General features: G+C 44.0%; 1 protein-coding gene across 1 annotated transcript in view; it reads left to right on the top strand.

Annotated features, from left to right (window-relative positions):
* The window catches only part of Fbxw8 (F-box and WD repeat domain containing 8), a 105616-nt gene that overhangs the window by 64454 nt on the left and 24159 nt on the right, over positions 1-17003 (top strand). The window contains exons 6-7 of the mRNA XM_047561605.1: positions 203-399; positions 4008-4214. Coding sequence (XP_047417561.1) covers positions 203-399; positions 4008-4214 — 404 coding nt within the window. The remainder of the gene's footprint in view (positions 1-202; positions 400-4007; positions 4215-17003) is intronic.

Here is a 17003-nt window from a genome sequence, read left to right as displayed (position 1 = left end):
GAGGAGGGAGGCTCACAGCTATGGAGTGACTCCTCCAAGTCCTACACCTAGCAAGTAGTGGAGCTGGATGCAACCCAATAGCCTTAGACTCTTTTGAATTTTGTGGTGAATTTTGAAAAATAAAATGATTGCATGATTCTTAGAAAATCATACATATTAAGTGAATTTGAAGTTGTTACCTGCATGGTTTCTTTCTACCTAGGATTTCTCAATATTTGGGACTTGAGGACTGGGAAGTATCCTATTCATCGTTTTGAGCATGATGCAAGAATACAGGCGCTAGCCCTCAGCCAGGAAGATGCCACGGTTGCCACAGCTTCAGCTTTTGATGTTGTGATGTTGTATCCCAACGAGGAGGGGTACTGGCAAATAGCTGCAGAATTTGAGGTTCAGAAACTGGTAAGCCTTTATTCTGGTGAACTTATTTTCTGTTCTTGGAATCTCTGAGTCTAATATAAACAATTAGTTCTGATGTTGGCAGGGCAGCTCCCATTCACCTGGGGCTTCCCATGGGATTTTGTTTCCATAAATCTCACGTCAGCTTGCAAAATAGTTGGTATTATTTTCTCCATTTACCCAGAATCCAGAAGAGGCTTAGCCCCAGAGCTAAGAAGTTGTGATTCGAATTTCAGGGCTGGGCTGCATGGATCAGTGGTAGTGTACTTGTCTAGCATGTGTGAGGCCCTGAATTTGAGCCCCAGTACTGCAGGAAGGAAACCCACAAAATATACCAACCTCAGGACTGATTTTGGGGCCAGAGTTTCTCATCACTGTGGTCCTCACCTTCCTTCAGACTGAAATGGAAGGCTCTCACTCACCCCTGGAAGTCTGAGATCAGTGTCTGGCTGAATGCATAAGTGAAAATGAGTTTGGTGGTGTCATCCAGGTCCATATGGAAGGAAGGCTCCATCCTACACTTTTCTTCATCCCGAGGTTGTCAAACCTGGGATGAAGAGCAACTCTTGAGTGAAAATAGATTTGAGTCAGTGTTAATTGGGTAGCCATGTTCCAGGACGCCACATGTGAAGCTGAGCCAGCTAAGAATTATTTACATCGAGCTCACTTCAGAGTGTATGAGAACCTGATTTTGAGGTGGGAGATGATTAGGTAAGAAGTAAGTACTAAATTTGCCCATGCTGAATTTAGATTTAATGTACATAAACTTGGCTTTGGCATTAGTTGAGAAAAATGAACAGAAAAGCCAACACTGAGTAATGAATTGATGGCCTGACCGAGAACCAGCCTTTGTCTCTCTCACTTTTCTCCCTGGTGGAAATTTTGTTAAATATGAATAACGTAAAAATCCAAGGCATCAATGTTTCACCTCCTAGGCTTCTTTCCTTTAAGAATTAGATCTCTGCAATTTGGAGAAGTATTTCCTCAAAACTGCCTAGTGCTGTTTTCTCATCTTGGGGTTTTATTAAAAAAAAAATGTGAGAGTACGATATTTCTCTTTATTCTCTAAACTACCACAGTGCTTATTATTTGGTCTCTGACTGAAGGGCAGTGTAGACCAGCAGTAATTATATGAACTGGGATGATTACTTAAGATGAGAGCCTGGCCCAGTGGAACACGCCTGTAATCCCAGCGGTTTGGGAGGCTGAGGTAGGAGGATCTCAAGTTCAAAGCCAGCCTCAGCAACTTAGCAAGGCCCTAAGCAACTCAGTGAGACCCTGTCTCAAAATAAAAAATAAAATGGACTGTGGATGTGGCTCAGTGGTTAAGTGCCTTTGGGTTCAATTCCTGGTTTAAAAAAAAAGATGTGAGTTCCTGTATAAAGTATAAATCCTGTCTTGGCAATAAGGTGGTATCCTGGCACAAGTTTTTTGAAGTACTTTATAGTTCCCAGCAAATGGCACAACCACTGTCAATCTGAGCCTTTTGGTCTGTCAAAATCCAACATCAAGATGAAGTGAAATGGCTAGACTGGGAATGTCTACTTTAGGAAAATAAGGAATGAGTTTTCAGAGAGAGATGAAACTCGCAGCTGTTGTTGAAGGCATGTTCTAGAATGCATTTTATGCCTCTTTCTTACCCTGGGTGATTAGTTGCCACAGAATGCACTGGGTATCCCTAGAAAAAGTGCCCCCCAGCCCAGACTCTGAATGTCGTCATCTTCCCCAGACACACTTCCTGAAGAGCAGTGGCAGTTCCCAGGTTTGCAGTGCTAGCCTAGAGCCTCTGTCCTCTGTGATGGACCCGCAGCTCGGGCGCCGGGCCGCACTTACATGGCTGAGCCCAAGGATTAGTAGAGTCACCTGATGTTTACTCTCTTTCAAGCTCCTCTGGACAGTCTTCAGAATTCCGGATTTTGAACTCAGTTGGCATGCTGTCAGGGCAATGCTGTCCTTTTACACTGTGAATTTCCATAATTGCACAGGGTGTCTCACCTCCGGCACTCATGCTCATAATTTATTCAAGAAGGAAAACTGCAAATGTGCCCCTCAAAAATAGAGGAAAGCAAATAATTCTTGCAAGGTGTTCCTCATCCCGGGCAGATGAGAGACTCAGTGCTAACTGTAGTGCAGTCTGGAGTACCGCGTGCTTGTTGGTAATGGCTTCCTGCCCTGGGATGGCCAGATGGACTCGCTGCAATCATTGCCTGACGTGGAAACTTGGTGGTAGCAGGTAACTCAGATGTTTTTAACCTTTTGGTAACACATTTATGGTATTTACACAAATTTGTTAGAATACGGTTTTGTTAATTTTGAACTGAATGAATTTATTTTCTCAGTTTCTTGTATAAAAATAAAAATTTGCCAGGTGCTGTGGCACAGGCCTGTAATCCCAGTAGCTTGGGAGGCTAAGGCAGGAGGATCACAAGTTCAAAGCCAGCCTTGGCAAAAGCAAGGCTCTAAGCAGCTCAGTGAGACCCTATTTCTAAATAAAACACAAAATAAGTCTGAGGATGTGGCTCAGTGGTCGAGTGCCCCTGAGTTCAATCTCTAGTACCCTCACCCCCTGCAAAAAATCTATTTCATTTTGTCTCAGATAGCTGGTATACCCTCATGGTTCAGAATTTAAGAGAGACAGTACTAACAGTGGGAAAGCTCCTTGGTACCTCCTCTCACAGCCCGTTTCCCTCCTTGAAGGGAAGCATCGTTGGAAGGTTTACATATGCACAAGTCAAGCGCATTGCCCACTTCTCTGTCCCTGTCTTTTACACACTTTAGCACGCTGGAAATCCTCTTATCTTGCATCCTTACTTTCTCCCCCAAACTCACCTTGGAGGTATCCCATTTGTATCAGTTTATAAAAATATCTTCATACTTTCTTCTGTGACTGCATGGTATTCCAATATATAGATGTACTTTAAGTCATTTAGTTATTAGTCTTTTTTGGTAATGGATGTTGAAGTTTTTCCAGTTTTTAGCTATGACAAAATAATACTTCAATGAATAATGTTGTCCACAATTGTTTTGCATATGTGTGGGTTTTTTTATAAGTACATTCTCAGAAGTGGACTTGCTGGGTATGAAAGTATGTTCATTTGACATTTGGGTAAGAATTGCCAGATTTTATCCCCACCAATAGCAAGTAGTATAAATATGAGTTTCCCCTTCTTCATTTCCAACCCAATGTGTTATCAGACTTACTGATCTTTACTGATGTGACAGGTGAAAATGGGTTTTCAATGAATTTTCACTTTGTGTTTTTCTTTTCAGGGGTGTATTGTGTGTCTTTCACTATGAACATCTTTTTATTTGAGCAAGAACTGTTTGTGGGGCTGGGGTTGTAGCTCAGTGGTATAGAGCATTTGCTTAGCACATGTGAGGCACTGGGTTCCATCCTCAGCACCACATAAAAATAAAGATATTGTGTCCATCTACAACTAAAAAAAGTATTTAGAAAAAGAACTCTTTGGCTGCATTTCCTGTAAATGGTCCCTTTGCTTGTCTTTTTCTGTTGGGTTGCTCATCTTCTCACTGATGTACAGGAGTAAATTGCTGTTTTTGACCATGTCAGGAGGACATCACAGGACTAAACACCTCTTATCCTTTAACAGGTTGACTACCTGGAAATAGTTCCGGATACTGGAAGGTACCCTGTGGCAGTGGCCACTGCTGGAGATCTGGTATACCTGCTGAAAGCTGAGGACTCAGCCAGAACCCTCCACTACGTCTACGGCCAGCCTGTCACATGTTTAGACGTCTCAGCCAGCCAGGTTGCTTTCGGAGTAAAGAGTCTCGGATGGGTGTATGAAGGAAACAAGGTATAAAAATATCACAATGTACAGTTAACACAAAACAAGACATTTTATTTTTTATATGCAGTTAAAAAATTAAAGCTGATTTTTTTCTTTTCAGATGTATGAGGGCAATATATCAGCTTAGAAAAAAAAAAAGTCCTTCAAAAAATATAAAGTAAAAAGTGATTGTTTGCTTTCTCCTCCCTTCTTTCAACCCATTAATAATTTTTAGGTATTCTTGTAGGAAAGTTTAATACATAGATAAGTATGTTTGCTTGCTAAAAACATATCCCTAGAAATGCATATTGATAATATTCATGCTGTTCTGTATCCACTGTTTCTACTCAGTACCATGCTCAGAGAGCACTCCAGGTTCCATACGCCACGCTCCCTCACCCCGACCTGGTGGGTGCTCACAGACCCCCAGCCACTTAGCCTTTCCCCTGCTGGTGCACACTAGGTTGCTTTCATTGTTTTGGCTCCCACTGGTGATGCTACACAGCATGTTGCAACTTGAAAACAATCCTGTGTGGTGTATCCGTAGGATGTGCACTGAGATGCAGATAGACACTGCCAAGTCGCGCTCTAGAAAGGTTGCTTGATCAACATTTACGTTCTCACCAACAGGGTGTCAAAGTACCTTCAGATACTCTGAGTGAGAAGCAGGGAGACAGGTTTTTAGTTGGGATGCTTTGAATGGTGACTACGTTTCATTACTCCCCTGGTTTACTACCCTGACTGTAGGCCAAGCTGAATTACAGAACTCTGTGCTTTTGTGGCATCAGGGGAGGAAGGAATGAAGTTTTTGTTTTGTTTTGTGTTTTTTCCAATTTGCCTGCTCCCATCACTGCTGGCAGTTGTTAGGATCCTGGGAGGGAACATCTGAAGCCAAGGGCTCCTCTGAGAGTGGACCGCTCCTAAGGAAGGAGACCCCTTTCCACATCGCAGTAGTGTGAACTCGGAAAAAAACTAGGCTCCGGATGCACTCAGCTTGGCCCTCTCACCTCCTGCCTCCTGTGACCTTGGGCGGGTTGCCTACCCACTTCATGCCTATTTCCTCATTTGTAAAATGGAGTTCCTAATAGTTGCAGGACTAAATGAAAAGATGTATGGACACTTTTAAGCATTAGTACCTGGCACAGGAGAGTACTTATCGTTATTTTTACCACTCACGGTTGGACTCGGGTCTCTAGTGGTGATTTTCACATCCTTTGTATTTGACCCATAAGGTCAAATATGTAAGTGCCCCCATTTTTACAGCCTAGTCAGTGCTCCAGAATGGAAGCATCCTGGATTCTAATCACGTATTCGTCCTCCCAGAAGACTGAGGGAGCAGGGCAGATGTGTGGTACTGTGATCTCTGGGAAGGCAGCCCTCCGCGCTGGGGCCCGCCTGTGGGGCCGGAGCTCCTCGGGTGCACTGTCAGAAAGCCTGTGGCGCCGATCCTGAGTCCATCTTCCTGTGAAGGGGAGGAGCAGGAGCTGCATTCCTAAGGCAGTTTCCTTTCTTAGCTCTGGAAATACTTTTTTTCTGATCCTGGTAAGCTCATTTATTGAGAAAGAGTCTGTTTGCTCTTTACATTTTTCATGTATATTTTTGAAAGGCCTTTTTTGTTGTTTAAATTGTGATACTGGAGATCAGACCAAAGGCCTCTTACATGCCAGGTAAGAGTTCTACCACTGAGCTACATCCCTAGCCAAATTTTTTCATATTTCTAATCCAGTTTATTATTACTATTTTTTTTGGTGGTGCTAGAGATGGAACCCGTGCTTCACACACGCGAAGCATGCGCTCTACCACTGGCTGTACCCCAGCCCCGTTTCATGTTTTTAATGAATTTTCCATCTAGCAGTCCTGTTTCTCTTTGACTTATCTGGATGGGTTTATTACTCTAAAGAGACAAATGCAATGGATACCTTTGAGAGACTCAGTGGTAAAGGGATAGTTCAGCCTAAAATTAAACTGGAAGGATTCCCCTCCTTTTCTTTTCAGTGCTGGGGATCAAACCCTAGTCCTTGGGTACTAGGCACACCTATGAAGCTCTAGAAGGATCCCTTAGATACCAGTGTAAGCAGGTGTTTTTTTGGATGCTGCTTCCAATTTTTCAGCCTATTTAAAAGCATTAATTAGGAGATCAGCTGAGTGATACATTAATTTTATTAAAGTTCATACTTAAAAATATATAGTCTCTCAAATAACTTTTTTCTTTTTTTTTTTTAAATTAGAGCTTTATAGTTACACATAATAGTTGTGTTCATCCCAACAAACTCACACATGCATTAAAATTGATTTCAGTTCATGATTCTCCCTTTTTCCCTCCCGTCCTCCCTTGCAAATAACTTATTACCTTATATTTTTCATTGTTGTTTTAAAATTAGGAGTGGGAGAAAGTTTCATACAAGAATGTTTCTAAATATTAACTGGAAAACTGACAGTAGCATTTAGTCATCCAAATGTTTTGTGAGTACAACCCCAAACCTCCAGATACTTATGTGACTGGCTGATAGAACTTCGTGTTGGAATGTGTCGCCAATGTGACAGAGTAAGGTGGATGCAAAGCTTCTTCTATATGACTTTCCTTATATTTGTAGCGGGAGGACTTCCCATCTGATTGTCTTTAATGGATTTTCTGCTTCCTCAGAAAAACCTATATTTTTTAAGAATCATGGGGTCTAATTTCCATGTGAGTTAAGCCACGTGAGTTATTGAGTGGCTCTGTGAACTTTTAGAATCATCCTGCTGTGCTATAATGTGATGTCATAATTCCTAAATAGTCTCGAGTGCAGGGCTGAGCCTCAGTTTGCTGTGACTACCGTGTTTGGCTGTATCAGCCTGGCAACAGGAGGGCCGGCGCGTTTTATTAGGTTGGTGAGAGACAGCGAGCAGTGGAGTTTGCCTGGAGCCATGGATACACTGGGGTTTGCCTCTGCTCCTCTGGCCTGTGTATCCGGGATTCAGATGAAGGCTTTGTGAGAACAGAGAGTTGAGTTTATCTTTTGTTTGTACCTGATTCAGAACTGGGGTTTAGTTTTAGTGTATTATTGATTAACTGAGATAAAAGTAGACAGTAAAAGCAAATGCTGAAACAGAATTTTAGCCAGGAGCCCAGATCTCCCTCACCTGGGGTAGTGGTAACTGTGAGGTGACGATGTCCTTGTACCGAATGCTGACCACATTAGCATGTTGCAGGCACCACAGCTGCACAGGCGTCGAGTAACGATGGTTCAGAGCCACCCAGTCCTGTGTGCTGCTAGCCATTCGGTCGTGTATTCATCCTAAGTACTTACTGAGCACCAGTGTGTTCCTGGCATTGAAATATTAAAACAGCATTACACACAGATTTCAGCAAACTGGTACTTGTCAAGTAACGAAACTCTGTTAATAAACAAAGTTTTCTAAGGAGAAGAAACCAAGTAATTTAGCAAAAGCTTGTCTGCTTAGTCTTTAGAAAAGGCTCGTGATTATAGCTGGTTTTGGCTCCTCTCCATCTCAGGTAGAAAAGGCTCAGTTAGTGCTCCACCATCTGGGTTTGCCTTTCGGGGCAGGGGTTCCCAGACTTGGATTTGAGGGGTCAGGATTAAGGGACCACACTTGGGTTCGCCAGCATTTTCTTTGGCCACATAAAGTCATAGATAAAAATGGCTATTATTTTTGCCCTTTCTTTAAATATCAGATTTTTAAATGCCTTTTTAAAAAAGTAAGTAATGCAACCTCTGGATTCAGAGATCAGAAGACTGGGAAGGGTGTACCGTGGGAAGACCCTTTCCCGCTGCTCTCAGCCTGCCTCTGTTTCTCTTCCTGGAGCCAAAGTACTGCTGGCAGTCCTCGGGCATCCTTGCAGAGGGAGTTCGTGTACTCATGAGGAGACTACTCTGTAGGCTCTTAAGGCCCCCTTTTTAAAAATGTGAGTGGTAAAATAACTCAGTGTTTGTTTTGCACCTTGCTTTTCCCCATACCACATCTCTTGGAAATAATAAAGAACTGTATTTCACTGCATCATCATCACAGATTTATGCCAATTTTTTTTCCCCCAAAGGGTGAGGTGTGACCATTATGTGAAGCTTAAAAAAAAAAACAAAAAACTGTGAAGGTATTATTTTAAAATCATTTATTACTAAACTATCGTTGGTACAAGATTAGTATGCAAGGAATACATGTGAATACACTTTAATGTAGTGACAATGATCATGCAGTGAAACTCGAAGCTTCTTAGAGTTATTTTCTTTGTTGTGGGGGAACGTCATGCTATTGCACCTTATGGATGTGCCTTGGTGAATCTGACTGCTCCACTTTGGTGAGTGTTTGATTGCTCCCAGTCTTTTGCTATTGCATTTGGCCTACATGAATGCATTTGCAGGATTAATTCCTAGTGGGAGACTTACGTGGTCAAAGGGATGTGTGCTGTGGTAATTCTGACAGCTGTCACTGTCCACGGAAGTCGTACCTTGGGTAGTGGTGGGTGGCAGTGCATCCCATTCCCCTAGCAGTTCCTTGATATCTTTCCTCTTTGTGGCTTCATAGAAAGATCCCAAGAAGATGAGGCCAGGAAGGACGTGCTGAGATCTGACTGGTCTTGCCCTTTGTTTCATTATTTCGCAGCTCTGTTATTCGGATGGATGACTAGACCACCTGGTTTCACCTGGAATCACAGCAGCAGGTCTGACAGTCCTCAGGCTGCTCTTCTGGTGGAAAGAGCTGCCTACACTGAATGTTTGAGGGGGATCTACGATTCTTTTAAGATGGTAATCTGACCGACCTCTTGTCTGTAAAATGAGGTTGGACATGTGGCCTTTGGTCCCCTGTCCAGAACCCACATTCCTGGATTCTTTGGGAGGTGATTCAGTGGCTTAAACTGTTTCTGTTTACTGTGCCGTTGTGCTGGACTGATCTGCTGGAGGGTGCGGGAGTAGTTGAGGGCTTCTGAAGTGGGTTGTGAGTCCATTGCTTCTGTTTCTGCTGGAAGGAATGATTGATGACAGGAAATTGGTATTTCCTGTATCTTACTAAGTAAGTGGTGTTGTTGAGAAAGACTGCTTGAAAGTCTTTCTTCTAGGCAAAAGTAGTTTTTTTTTTTTTTTTTTACATTATTTGTGCATTATACTTGCACACATTGATGAGATTTGTTATTAAACATTCATTTATGCATACAACATAGCAATATAAGTTGACCAGTATCACTCCCTAGCCCTTCCCCCTCCTTCTCTGATAGTTAATAAGTTTGGTTTGGATGTTATCTTCTTGGATTCTCAGACTTCAGTGCATAACTGACCTTAAAGGTAGCCGTTGCTGAGCTGCATGTGATTATGAAGGAAAACAAATGTAACAGTAATACTTTGGCTTTATCTCTTCGTCATACTGCAGTGCAAAGATCAGTGTGAATCTGTAAATGTGGCCCTTTGCACCCAAACATCCCTTTAAATTGTTGTGTCTGTGTCTCATAGTTCCTGAATCTGTCAAAAATACTTTCATTTATGAAACCATATTTATGATAGAAAATCATCTTTATTAATTCTTTTGTTGCCTGAATTAAATTGTGCTCTCAGAGGTAGAAGATAGAATTGTTGAGGAGCATTATGTTGACGATGAGTCTCATGCCTCATAAAGGCAAAGCAAGATCCACTTAGGGCTCTTAGCATCATTCTATGTATTTGGACATATTTCCTAATTTAGTTCTGAAGTACTTGGCATTTGATGGCAGATTGTATTAAGCAGCACACGGCATGCATCCTAATCAGGGAGATGTGAGTGAAGTAATCCAGAAGGCTGGAATGCATTTGACAAGGACGCTTGCTTGGCGCTGCTGCCTCAGCTTACATCACACTGGAAAATAATTGCTAACGTCTCTTATGATAATCATTCCCCGTTCATGGACATGAAGAGACTCCGATTGGTTGCCTGCACTAGTCACGAGGTGAAATATTTGTCTGCGGAGCCTTTGGAATCAGAAAGACAGTGCTCAGATTGTGGCCATGTTCTCCCATACCTACTCCAGAGTAGGAAGTCCTCTTGTCTTTTGTTCAAGGTTCCTTTCCAGAGGAGAATAAAGATGGTATTTTATAAGCAAGACAAATAGTTTAAAGTCAGGAGTTCATAAAATGAATATCTAATTTAGTTTTCATTGCTCACTTTAAACCTTTAAAACTTTTATTTTCTTCTTGAAGAAGTTTAGACAAATAGATCATGGAGACCAGTTTTCTGGGTTATTGAGTGATATTATCAAAAGAATCCATAGTTAAGGTTATATCATTGTTAATAAATACTGACTGAGCACATGCTATATGCTGAAGGTCCGGTTGGTGCTGGGAATAGAGGTGAATCAGATATGACATCTGCCTCATGGATTCCAGCTCTGTGGTTCTTAAGTGTGGCTTAGCAATATAAAGGTGGTTTTCTCCAGGTTGAGATGGATGGTCATAAGACCTTCCTAATGAACTTGGTGCATTCCAGAATGATAAAAAATTATACAGATAGATGATAAATGAACATTGAAATGTATTTTGTGCATGTTTTAATATTAAAATGACATCAGTAATTGATATCATTGCAGGAATATTGCTTGTAATGAATAAAAATAAATGTAATTCTCCTTGAGAACCTTGAAGGGTCTCCATAGATCCCTAGACTTTCTCAAGACAGAGCAAAAATCTTTCCAGCTTAGAGACCTGCGAGGGCCCTGAGGCTCTATCAACCTGGAGGGATCTTCTGCAGAAAGCGTGTCTTAGAATGTTACTGCTCTGAAGAGAAGCTCACAGTGCTTTCTGATCTCTAGTGGTCTGGAAGGAGCGGCAAAGTTACAGAAAGTAAGTACAGGGAAAGTTAACTGTCAACTACAGTTATGAAGGCATCATCTCACCCCTGGGGACGAGCAAGGGTTTTGGAGTCAGACAAACCTCAGGCAAGTTAGTGTTTCCCCAATTGGAAATTGGGATGACACCTACTTTCATAAGCAATGTGCTTTGCACGTGGCTGGGGCTCTGTCCTTGGTGGACTGCTCCCTCACCTCCCATGCCCACCACCTGTGGGGTTGGGTAGTTGTCAGGCAAAGCCTGTGGCAGGGCAGCGCTGGTGGCGGCAGAGGCCCACCAGAGGGAGCTCCCTGTGGGTCCAGGCCAACTGGGCATTGGTAACCTTGGGCTGGTGTGGGAGCCGAGCTCAAGTCACACTTGCAGCGATAGCAGTCCCTGTACCTTCACAGGATTCATGTTCCTGAGGGTCGTTTTGAAAGGATACATTCAGAATAGAAAGGGTCAGGCCTGTTTAGCCTCCGTGCAGAACGAGTGCAGTAAGTTAATGTGAACGGCTGAGTGAGTCGCTGTGCAGAAAGCTTTCGCCGTGTGAAGGAAGCCTTACTGGAGGGGCTGGCACCATGTCCCAGATGTCTGTACTCACACTTTTGTGCTTTTTGTATGCCAGTTGTGTTTGTGTTATTTTCTAATTTTCAAAGACACTAATCGGTATTCTTGAGGCTCTGAGCAGGCTTACAAACCATTACATTGAAGTATATACATGATGTTCATTGCCTTTCTTCTCATTTGGATTTTCAGTTAAACTTAGAGTTTTATTCAGGGCCCAGTTTTTCTAATGGCTTCCCTGATTATTTGTGTGAAAGTTCCCTCCTGGTGCACCATCCCTTACCCACGGCAGAATGTGAACTGCGAGTTGACTGTTGCATTTATTTCACCTGCACAGATGGATATGGTGTCGGTTTTTGTGCCAGAGGAATCTCAGAGTAAATATTGCCCAGACAGCAACTAGGTTTGTTAGTGTTTCTTCGTTAGCCACGGTTTGCCTTTATCCTAGAAGTGAAAACACACCACCGTAGAGTGGCTGTGTGCTTCCCACATCTTGAGACGGTTGTGGCCAATGGTGTTGGTTTGGAGGAGAGGAAAAGAAGGGGGCCCACAGAAAATGGTCTACATGGGTTTGAATTTCAGCCCCACAATAAATAGTTTACTATTTTCAAATTCACATAGCAGTTTAAACTAGACTAACACAGTATTACAAAGTAGAGAACTTTGCTCTTAATCCAGTGCCTAGATGAATATGATTTATTAATTTACCCAACACTTGAGTCTTCTGGAAGGCGCACTGTGTTAGAGTGAGCGTATAACATCAATTATTGAGTTGCAGAGATGAGTCCTTCTAATGGAGGCAAAGTTACTCTTGAAAGCATTCCCTTGGTGTCTTCTTAATTTACAGGGTAAATCCCTGTGTAGACAAACAAAGGAAAAGTCCAGCTCAGCCCGCGTTCCACGATCACATTCCAAGCTAGGAATTCCAGGGGAATAAGAGGTTTATAGTTTGTTAAAATGAGGCCTCAAGATAGGAGGTGCATCCCAGGCTGAAGGCAGCTGTGTGGTGACCCAGCTTCCAGCCACCACTCCTCTGTCCTGCTCAAAAACCGCGCCTGCAACGAGGGACAACTGACTGGGCCTGAACCCATTTCCAACCCAGCTTTCTTCAGATCTTTGCAGGTTAGGACACTAGCCTAGGCTCCACCTACTCCCCACGTGACCTCTGCACTCTGCTGCTTCCCTTCACAATAAATCTTAAAATGCATGTTGAAAATGCCATGAAAAATGTACTTCCCGAGGAGCGTTCCCTCCGCGAGCCCCGCCCTCGCCTGCTGCACCCTTTCCCCATCTTTGCTCTTCGGCACCTTTTGGTGCTCTTTCTTGTGCCTATTTTAGGTTTTATTGGAGGGATGGCCACATGCTGAGGACTGTGGCTAGATCCTGGTGTCACCTTCAGTCTGGCCATCGAGACCCCAGGAGGAGGCCCCATGTTGGCAGCCAGCCTCCCATTCCCAAGATGAGCCCTTGGTCCAGCCAGGGAGGTGCAATCACAAGTGCGCTGTGCTCACTCCTGTCCAGGGATGCAATAGCATTCCCTCTTCCCTCCATCTCTTTCCAGAAAGGCCCATCCGGAGTCCCACCTACTGGAAGAAAGCTCCCCAGCCGTTCTGAGCTGCCCTGTCTGCTCTTGCAGTGCACAGGACCTACACCTCATGCTTGGATGCGGTTACTGCCTGGCGCTGAGGCCTAACCAGAGGGCAGCAGGCAGCAGGCAGGAGGCAGGTGGTGGCAGTCAGAGCCGAGTAACACTTGGCTCTTCAGTGTCTGCAACTCTTTTCCAGCCCTACAGGCAGTACAGGGTAGGTGTAGTGCAGGGGTTTCACACCCTCGGGGACATCTGAATCCACAGCACTTAAATATGGATCGTTGGCCCACCTGGAGCTTCTGGTTCCGGGTGTCTGGGGCAGGGCCTGAGAACTGCAGTCTGACGAGTGCCCGTAGCTGCTGAGGCTGCTGGCCCTGCGACCACCCTTTGAGCACCTGTGCTAGAGATTTAGAGAGCACGAGCTTTGAAGGCCACCTGCCTAGGTTTCAGTCCTAGTTCCAGAACTGAAGGGCCAGGTAAGAGGTTTGCCCTCTCTCCAGCTCCACCCCCTTGTAGGTGCACAAGTAAAATCCTTCAGCTCACCTAGGGACCTACGGGGTCACGATGGCAGTGTTTGGCGTGAACACTGCTGTTAGTAACCATTTTTGACAGGAATTGGGAAAAGATAGGCTAGTACGCTGACACTGGGCTGTGCCTCAGGCTGCTGCTGCTGCCTTGTTACCTGTGTGCTTTGGGGCAAGTTATTTAACATGATTGAAGCCTCTCCCTGACAGTGATTTATTCCAGCAGTCTGTCCTGGGTAACATTCTGTCTGTCCCTCCTCTTCTAAGCCTTTGTCCACCTCACGTGGGGCCAAACTAGAAGTCACCACGGTAGTCAAAAGAAAATTGATAACCAGGCTGGCTTGATATCCTGAATTTCCTGGGCAATGTTAATTAAGCCGGTAGGCTTACAGGTAGTTTATATTATAAGCAGCTCACGTGTAATCTTTCCATTTTAAAAATAATGTCCAAGCTCCTTTAATTGTAAAATGTGTGTCGTAGTTTGCAGCCTCAGTTTTCTCCTCTTTCTCATGGGGCTGTATAAACGTGGTTGATACATGAAGTGTTTGGAAGCTGCCCGCGCTCCTTGTCGTGAGGCACGTCGAGAGCGTGACAGGAGACCGCGGGGGCTCCCGCGCTCGCTCGTCAGTCGCAGTCACTGTCTCTCCCTTGGACTCACCCCTTGGACAGTGGGCACCCCGCCTCACTTTATGTACCTGTTCACCAGTTTTTTGTGGCCACAGCTCTACCCTTTCCTAGCCCAGGGACTGCGACTAAAGAGATCTGAGGCAGAGCAGAGTCGCCTTCCGCCCCTCACAGCGCAGACCTGGCCTCCTTTATTGTCCGTCCTGCCCCCACTGCACCAGACCAAGTGGGGAGGGAGGCAGCAGAGCCGTCTGCGTGACTTTCGCCTGGCGTTCTCCTGGGTACACTCTTGCTCTCTAGGTTCCTTTCAGGCTTGGGTCACAATAGGTGTTGGTGCCGCTTCACTCTGGTCCTTCGTCGACATCTGCCCGCATCACAAAGCCTGCGTTTGGCACAGCCTGCGTGATTGGCACTGCCTCCCCGGGAAGAGTCCAGTCCTGGAACAGCGGGGGTTGCAGGTGCACTGGCACGTGGTGGGGAGCTTGCACAGGCCTTGCCTACCCAGGGCCTGGCGACACTCGGCAGCACCGCCTCGTCCCTGGAATATCTTGGCCTTGTGGGCTTGTCACTCCAATTAAAACTTAAACCTGAACGCAGCCCAGGCTGCTTCCCCTCTGTGCTGAGCGTGTGTGTGCTGTGCCAGAAGCATGTCATGGAAACTGCTGGGGGACATTCGGGGAGCTGCTCGTTCAGGGAGCCATCTCTTCAGGCCTTGCATCTTGCTGGTTGCTGCTGCTAAGTGCACCTGAGAGGCAAGGTTCTGTTTGCCAACAGAAAGTCACCTTTGGGACGGTGGTGAAAGTCATTTTCCACATGTTCACAGATACGGCCATGTTACCAAGCCTCACGCTATGACTTATCTCTGGCAAGGACTTACAAAATAGTCTCTCTGGCTGATTGTCAAAAATTACATCATATTGGAGTAAACTGCTTTTAAATCAGACATCCATTATTCATGTATATTAACTGCTTTTTTATTTTTTTATTGGCTGTTTTGTGTATGATTTACTCTTTTCTCACTAGCTCCCTCTCGCTCCTCAATTGTCTATCTTTCTCATCCCTTTTTTAAAAATCTTAGCTCATCTTTGAATTTATAGAAGCTGTTCATTAGCTTTGTGTGTGAGTATTGATACATAGATCCTGCATTGTTTGTAGTTAGATTTCACATTTCTCTGGACCACAGTTACACTGAGTTAGAATAGCACCGTTAGTTGTTTACATGAGTAGATTCTACCCGTAGATTTATAGGCCTTTCATCTATTTTGTACTTTAAAAAAAGGAGCGTTTCTAGTCTCCTGCTTCATGATTGTACTGAATGAAACCGTACTTGCCACTCAGGAAGCCGCCCCACCACGCCTCACCCCACTGGTGGACGCAGATTGACTTAACATTTCATTTGTATTTGTGAAGCCTGTCTTTACTGCGAGGCCCAGGGGCATCTGCCTCTACGGGACATGTCCACTTAGAGATGTGCAGGGCTTACACATCTCTGTTCATTCTCTCTTCACGTGTATACTGGGCCCCTTTTATATGCCAGTCACGGTGTAGGTATCCAGAGAAGCCTCCGTTCACACCATATACCTGGAGCATGCCCTGTGCATCTGGCATCTCTGTGATCATGGTACATTTTCCTTGTTTTATAGTACTTTTGTTGTTAATGGCATTTTCTGCTTGGAACAATGATAAGAGACTGGAGAGCATTTACTCTGTTTAACCCCCAACCCAGCGTTGTTTTTGTTGTATGGAGCCAGGGTTTGCATACTTCTAGGCACATTTACATGAATATTTGTTCACTATTCCTTCTAGCATCTCAGAACTTTTATCTGGAATGAGTTTTCTGTCTCCCAAAAGTACTTCCTTTGGAAGTTTTTTGGTGAAAATCTGTTGGCCAAAAGTGCTCTCAGTGTTTCAATCCAAAAAGTTTTAATTTCATCCTCTTTTATTTTTTATTTTTTAATTTTGTGGTGCTGGGATTGAACCCAGGGCCTTGTGCATGCAAGGCAAGCCCTCTGCCAACTGAGCTATGTCCCCAGCCCACATCCTCATTCTTGAAAGGCAGTCGTCTGGTCTTTTATAGTTCTAGGTTCACAGGTACTTTCCCTTAGTCTTTTGAAGACACTCTTGGTTTTGACTTCCACTGACGTGCTGAGAAGGTGGCTGCCAGAGGACCTCTCATACCCTTTTAGGACTTTTTCCCTCCTCTGGATGCTTTTAAGAGTATCTCTTTGTTTTCAATTTTCTGTGGTTTCACTGCAGTGTCTCTAGGTGCAGATTTATTTTTTGTTTTTCTTGGGATTTTCTTATGTTTCCTTCCTTTCAGTTGCAGAAAATCCCCAGCCACTTTCCTGTTGAAAGTTTTGCTCTTGTTTCCGACTATAACGCAGGTTAGATGAGTGCTGGACTGCTCATTTATATTTTCCATCTCTCTTTGTTGTTGCATTCTGAGTAATTCCTCAAATCAGTTTTCCAGTTCACAGTTTCCCTCTTGGACTCCCTATTTCTTGTTTATCCCATTCATTGACTATAATCTCTATGGTTTGTTTTTCAAACCTACTTAATACGTTGTGCTTTTACTCTCTCCCTCTTTTATCTGTCAACATTTTCAACATGCTTGTTTTGTTCTTCATTTGATAAATACCTAATATGCTTCAAGTCTAATTTAGCTTGTTTCTGTGTCTTTCACTTATGATAAATTGCTTCTTTCTGGTTTTGGATTTTTGTTTTT

The sequence above is a fragment of the Sciurus carolinensis genome, chromosome 8, assembly GCF_902686445.1.
Source record: "Sciurus carolinensis chromosome 8, mSciCar1.2, whole genome shotgun sequence".
NCBI classification, from domain to species: domain Eukaryota; kingdom Metazoa; phylum Chordata; class Mammalia; order Rodentia; family Sciuridae; genus Sciurus; species Sciurus carolinensis.
Note: the sequence above shows the minus strand (reverse complement) of the source record. Positions and strands in the feature narration are given on the sequence as shown.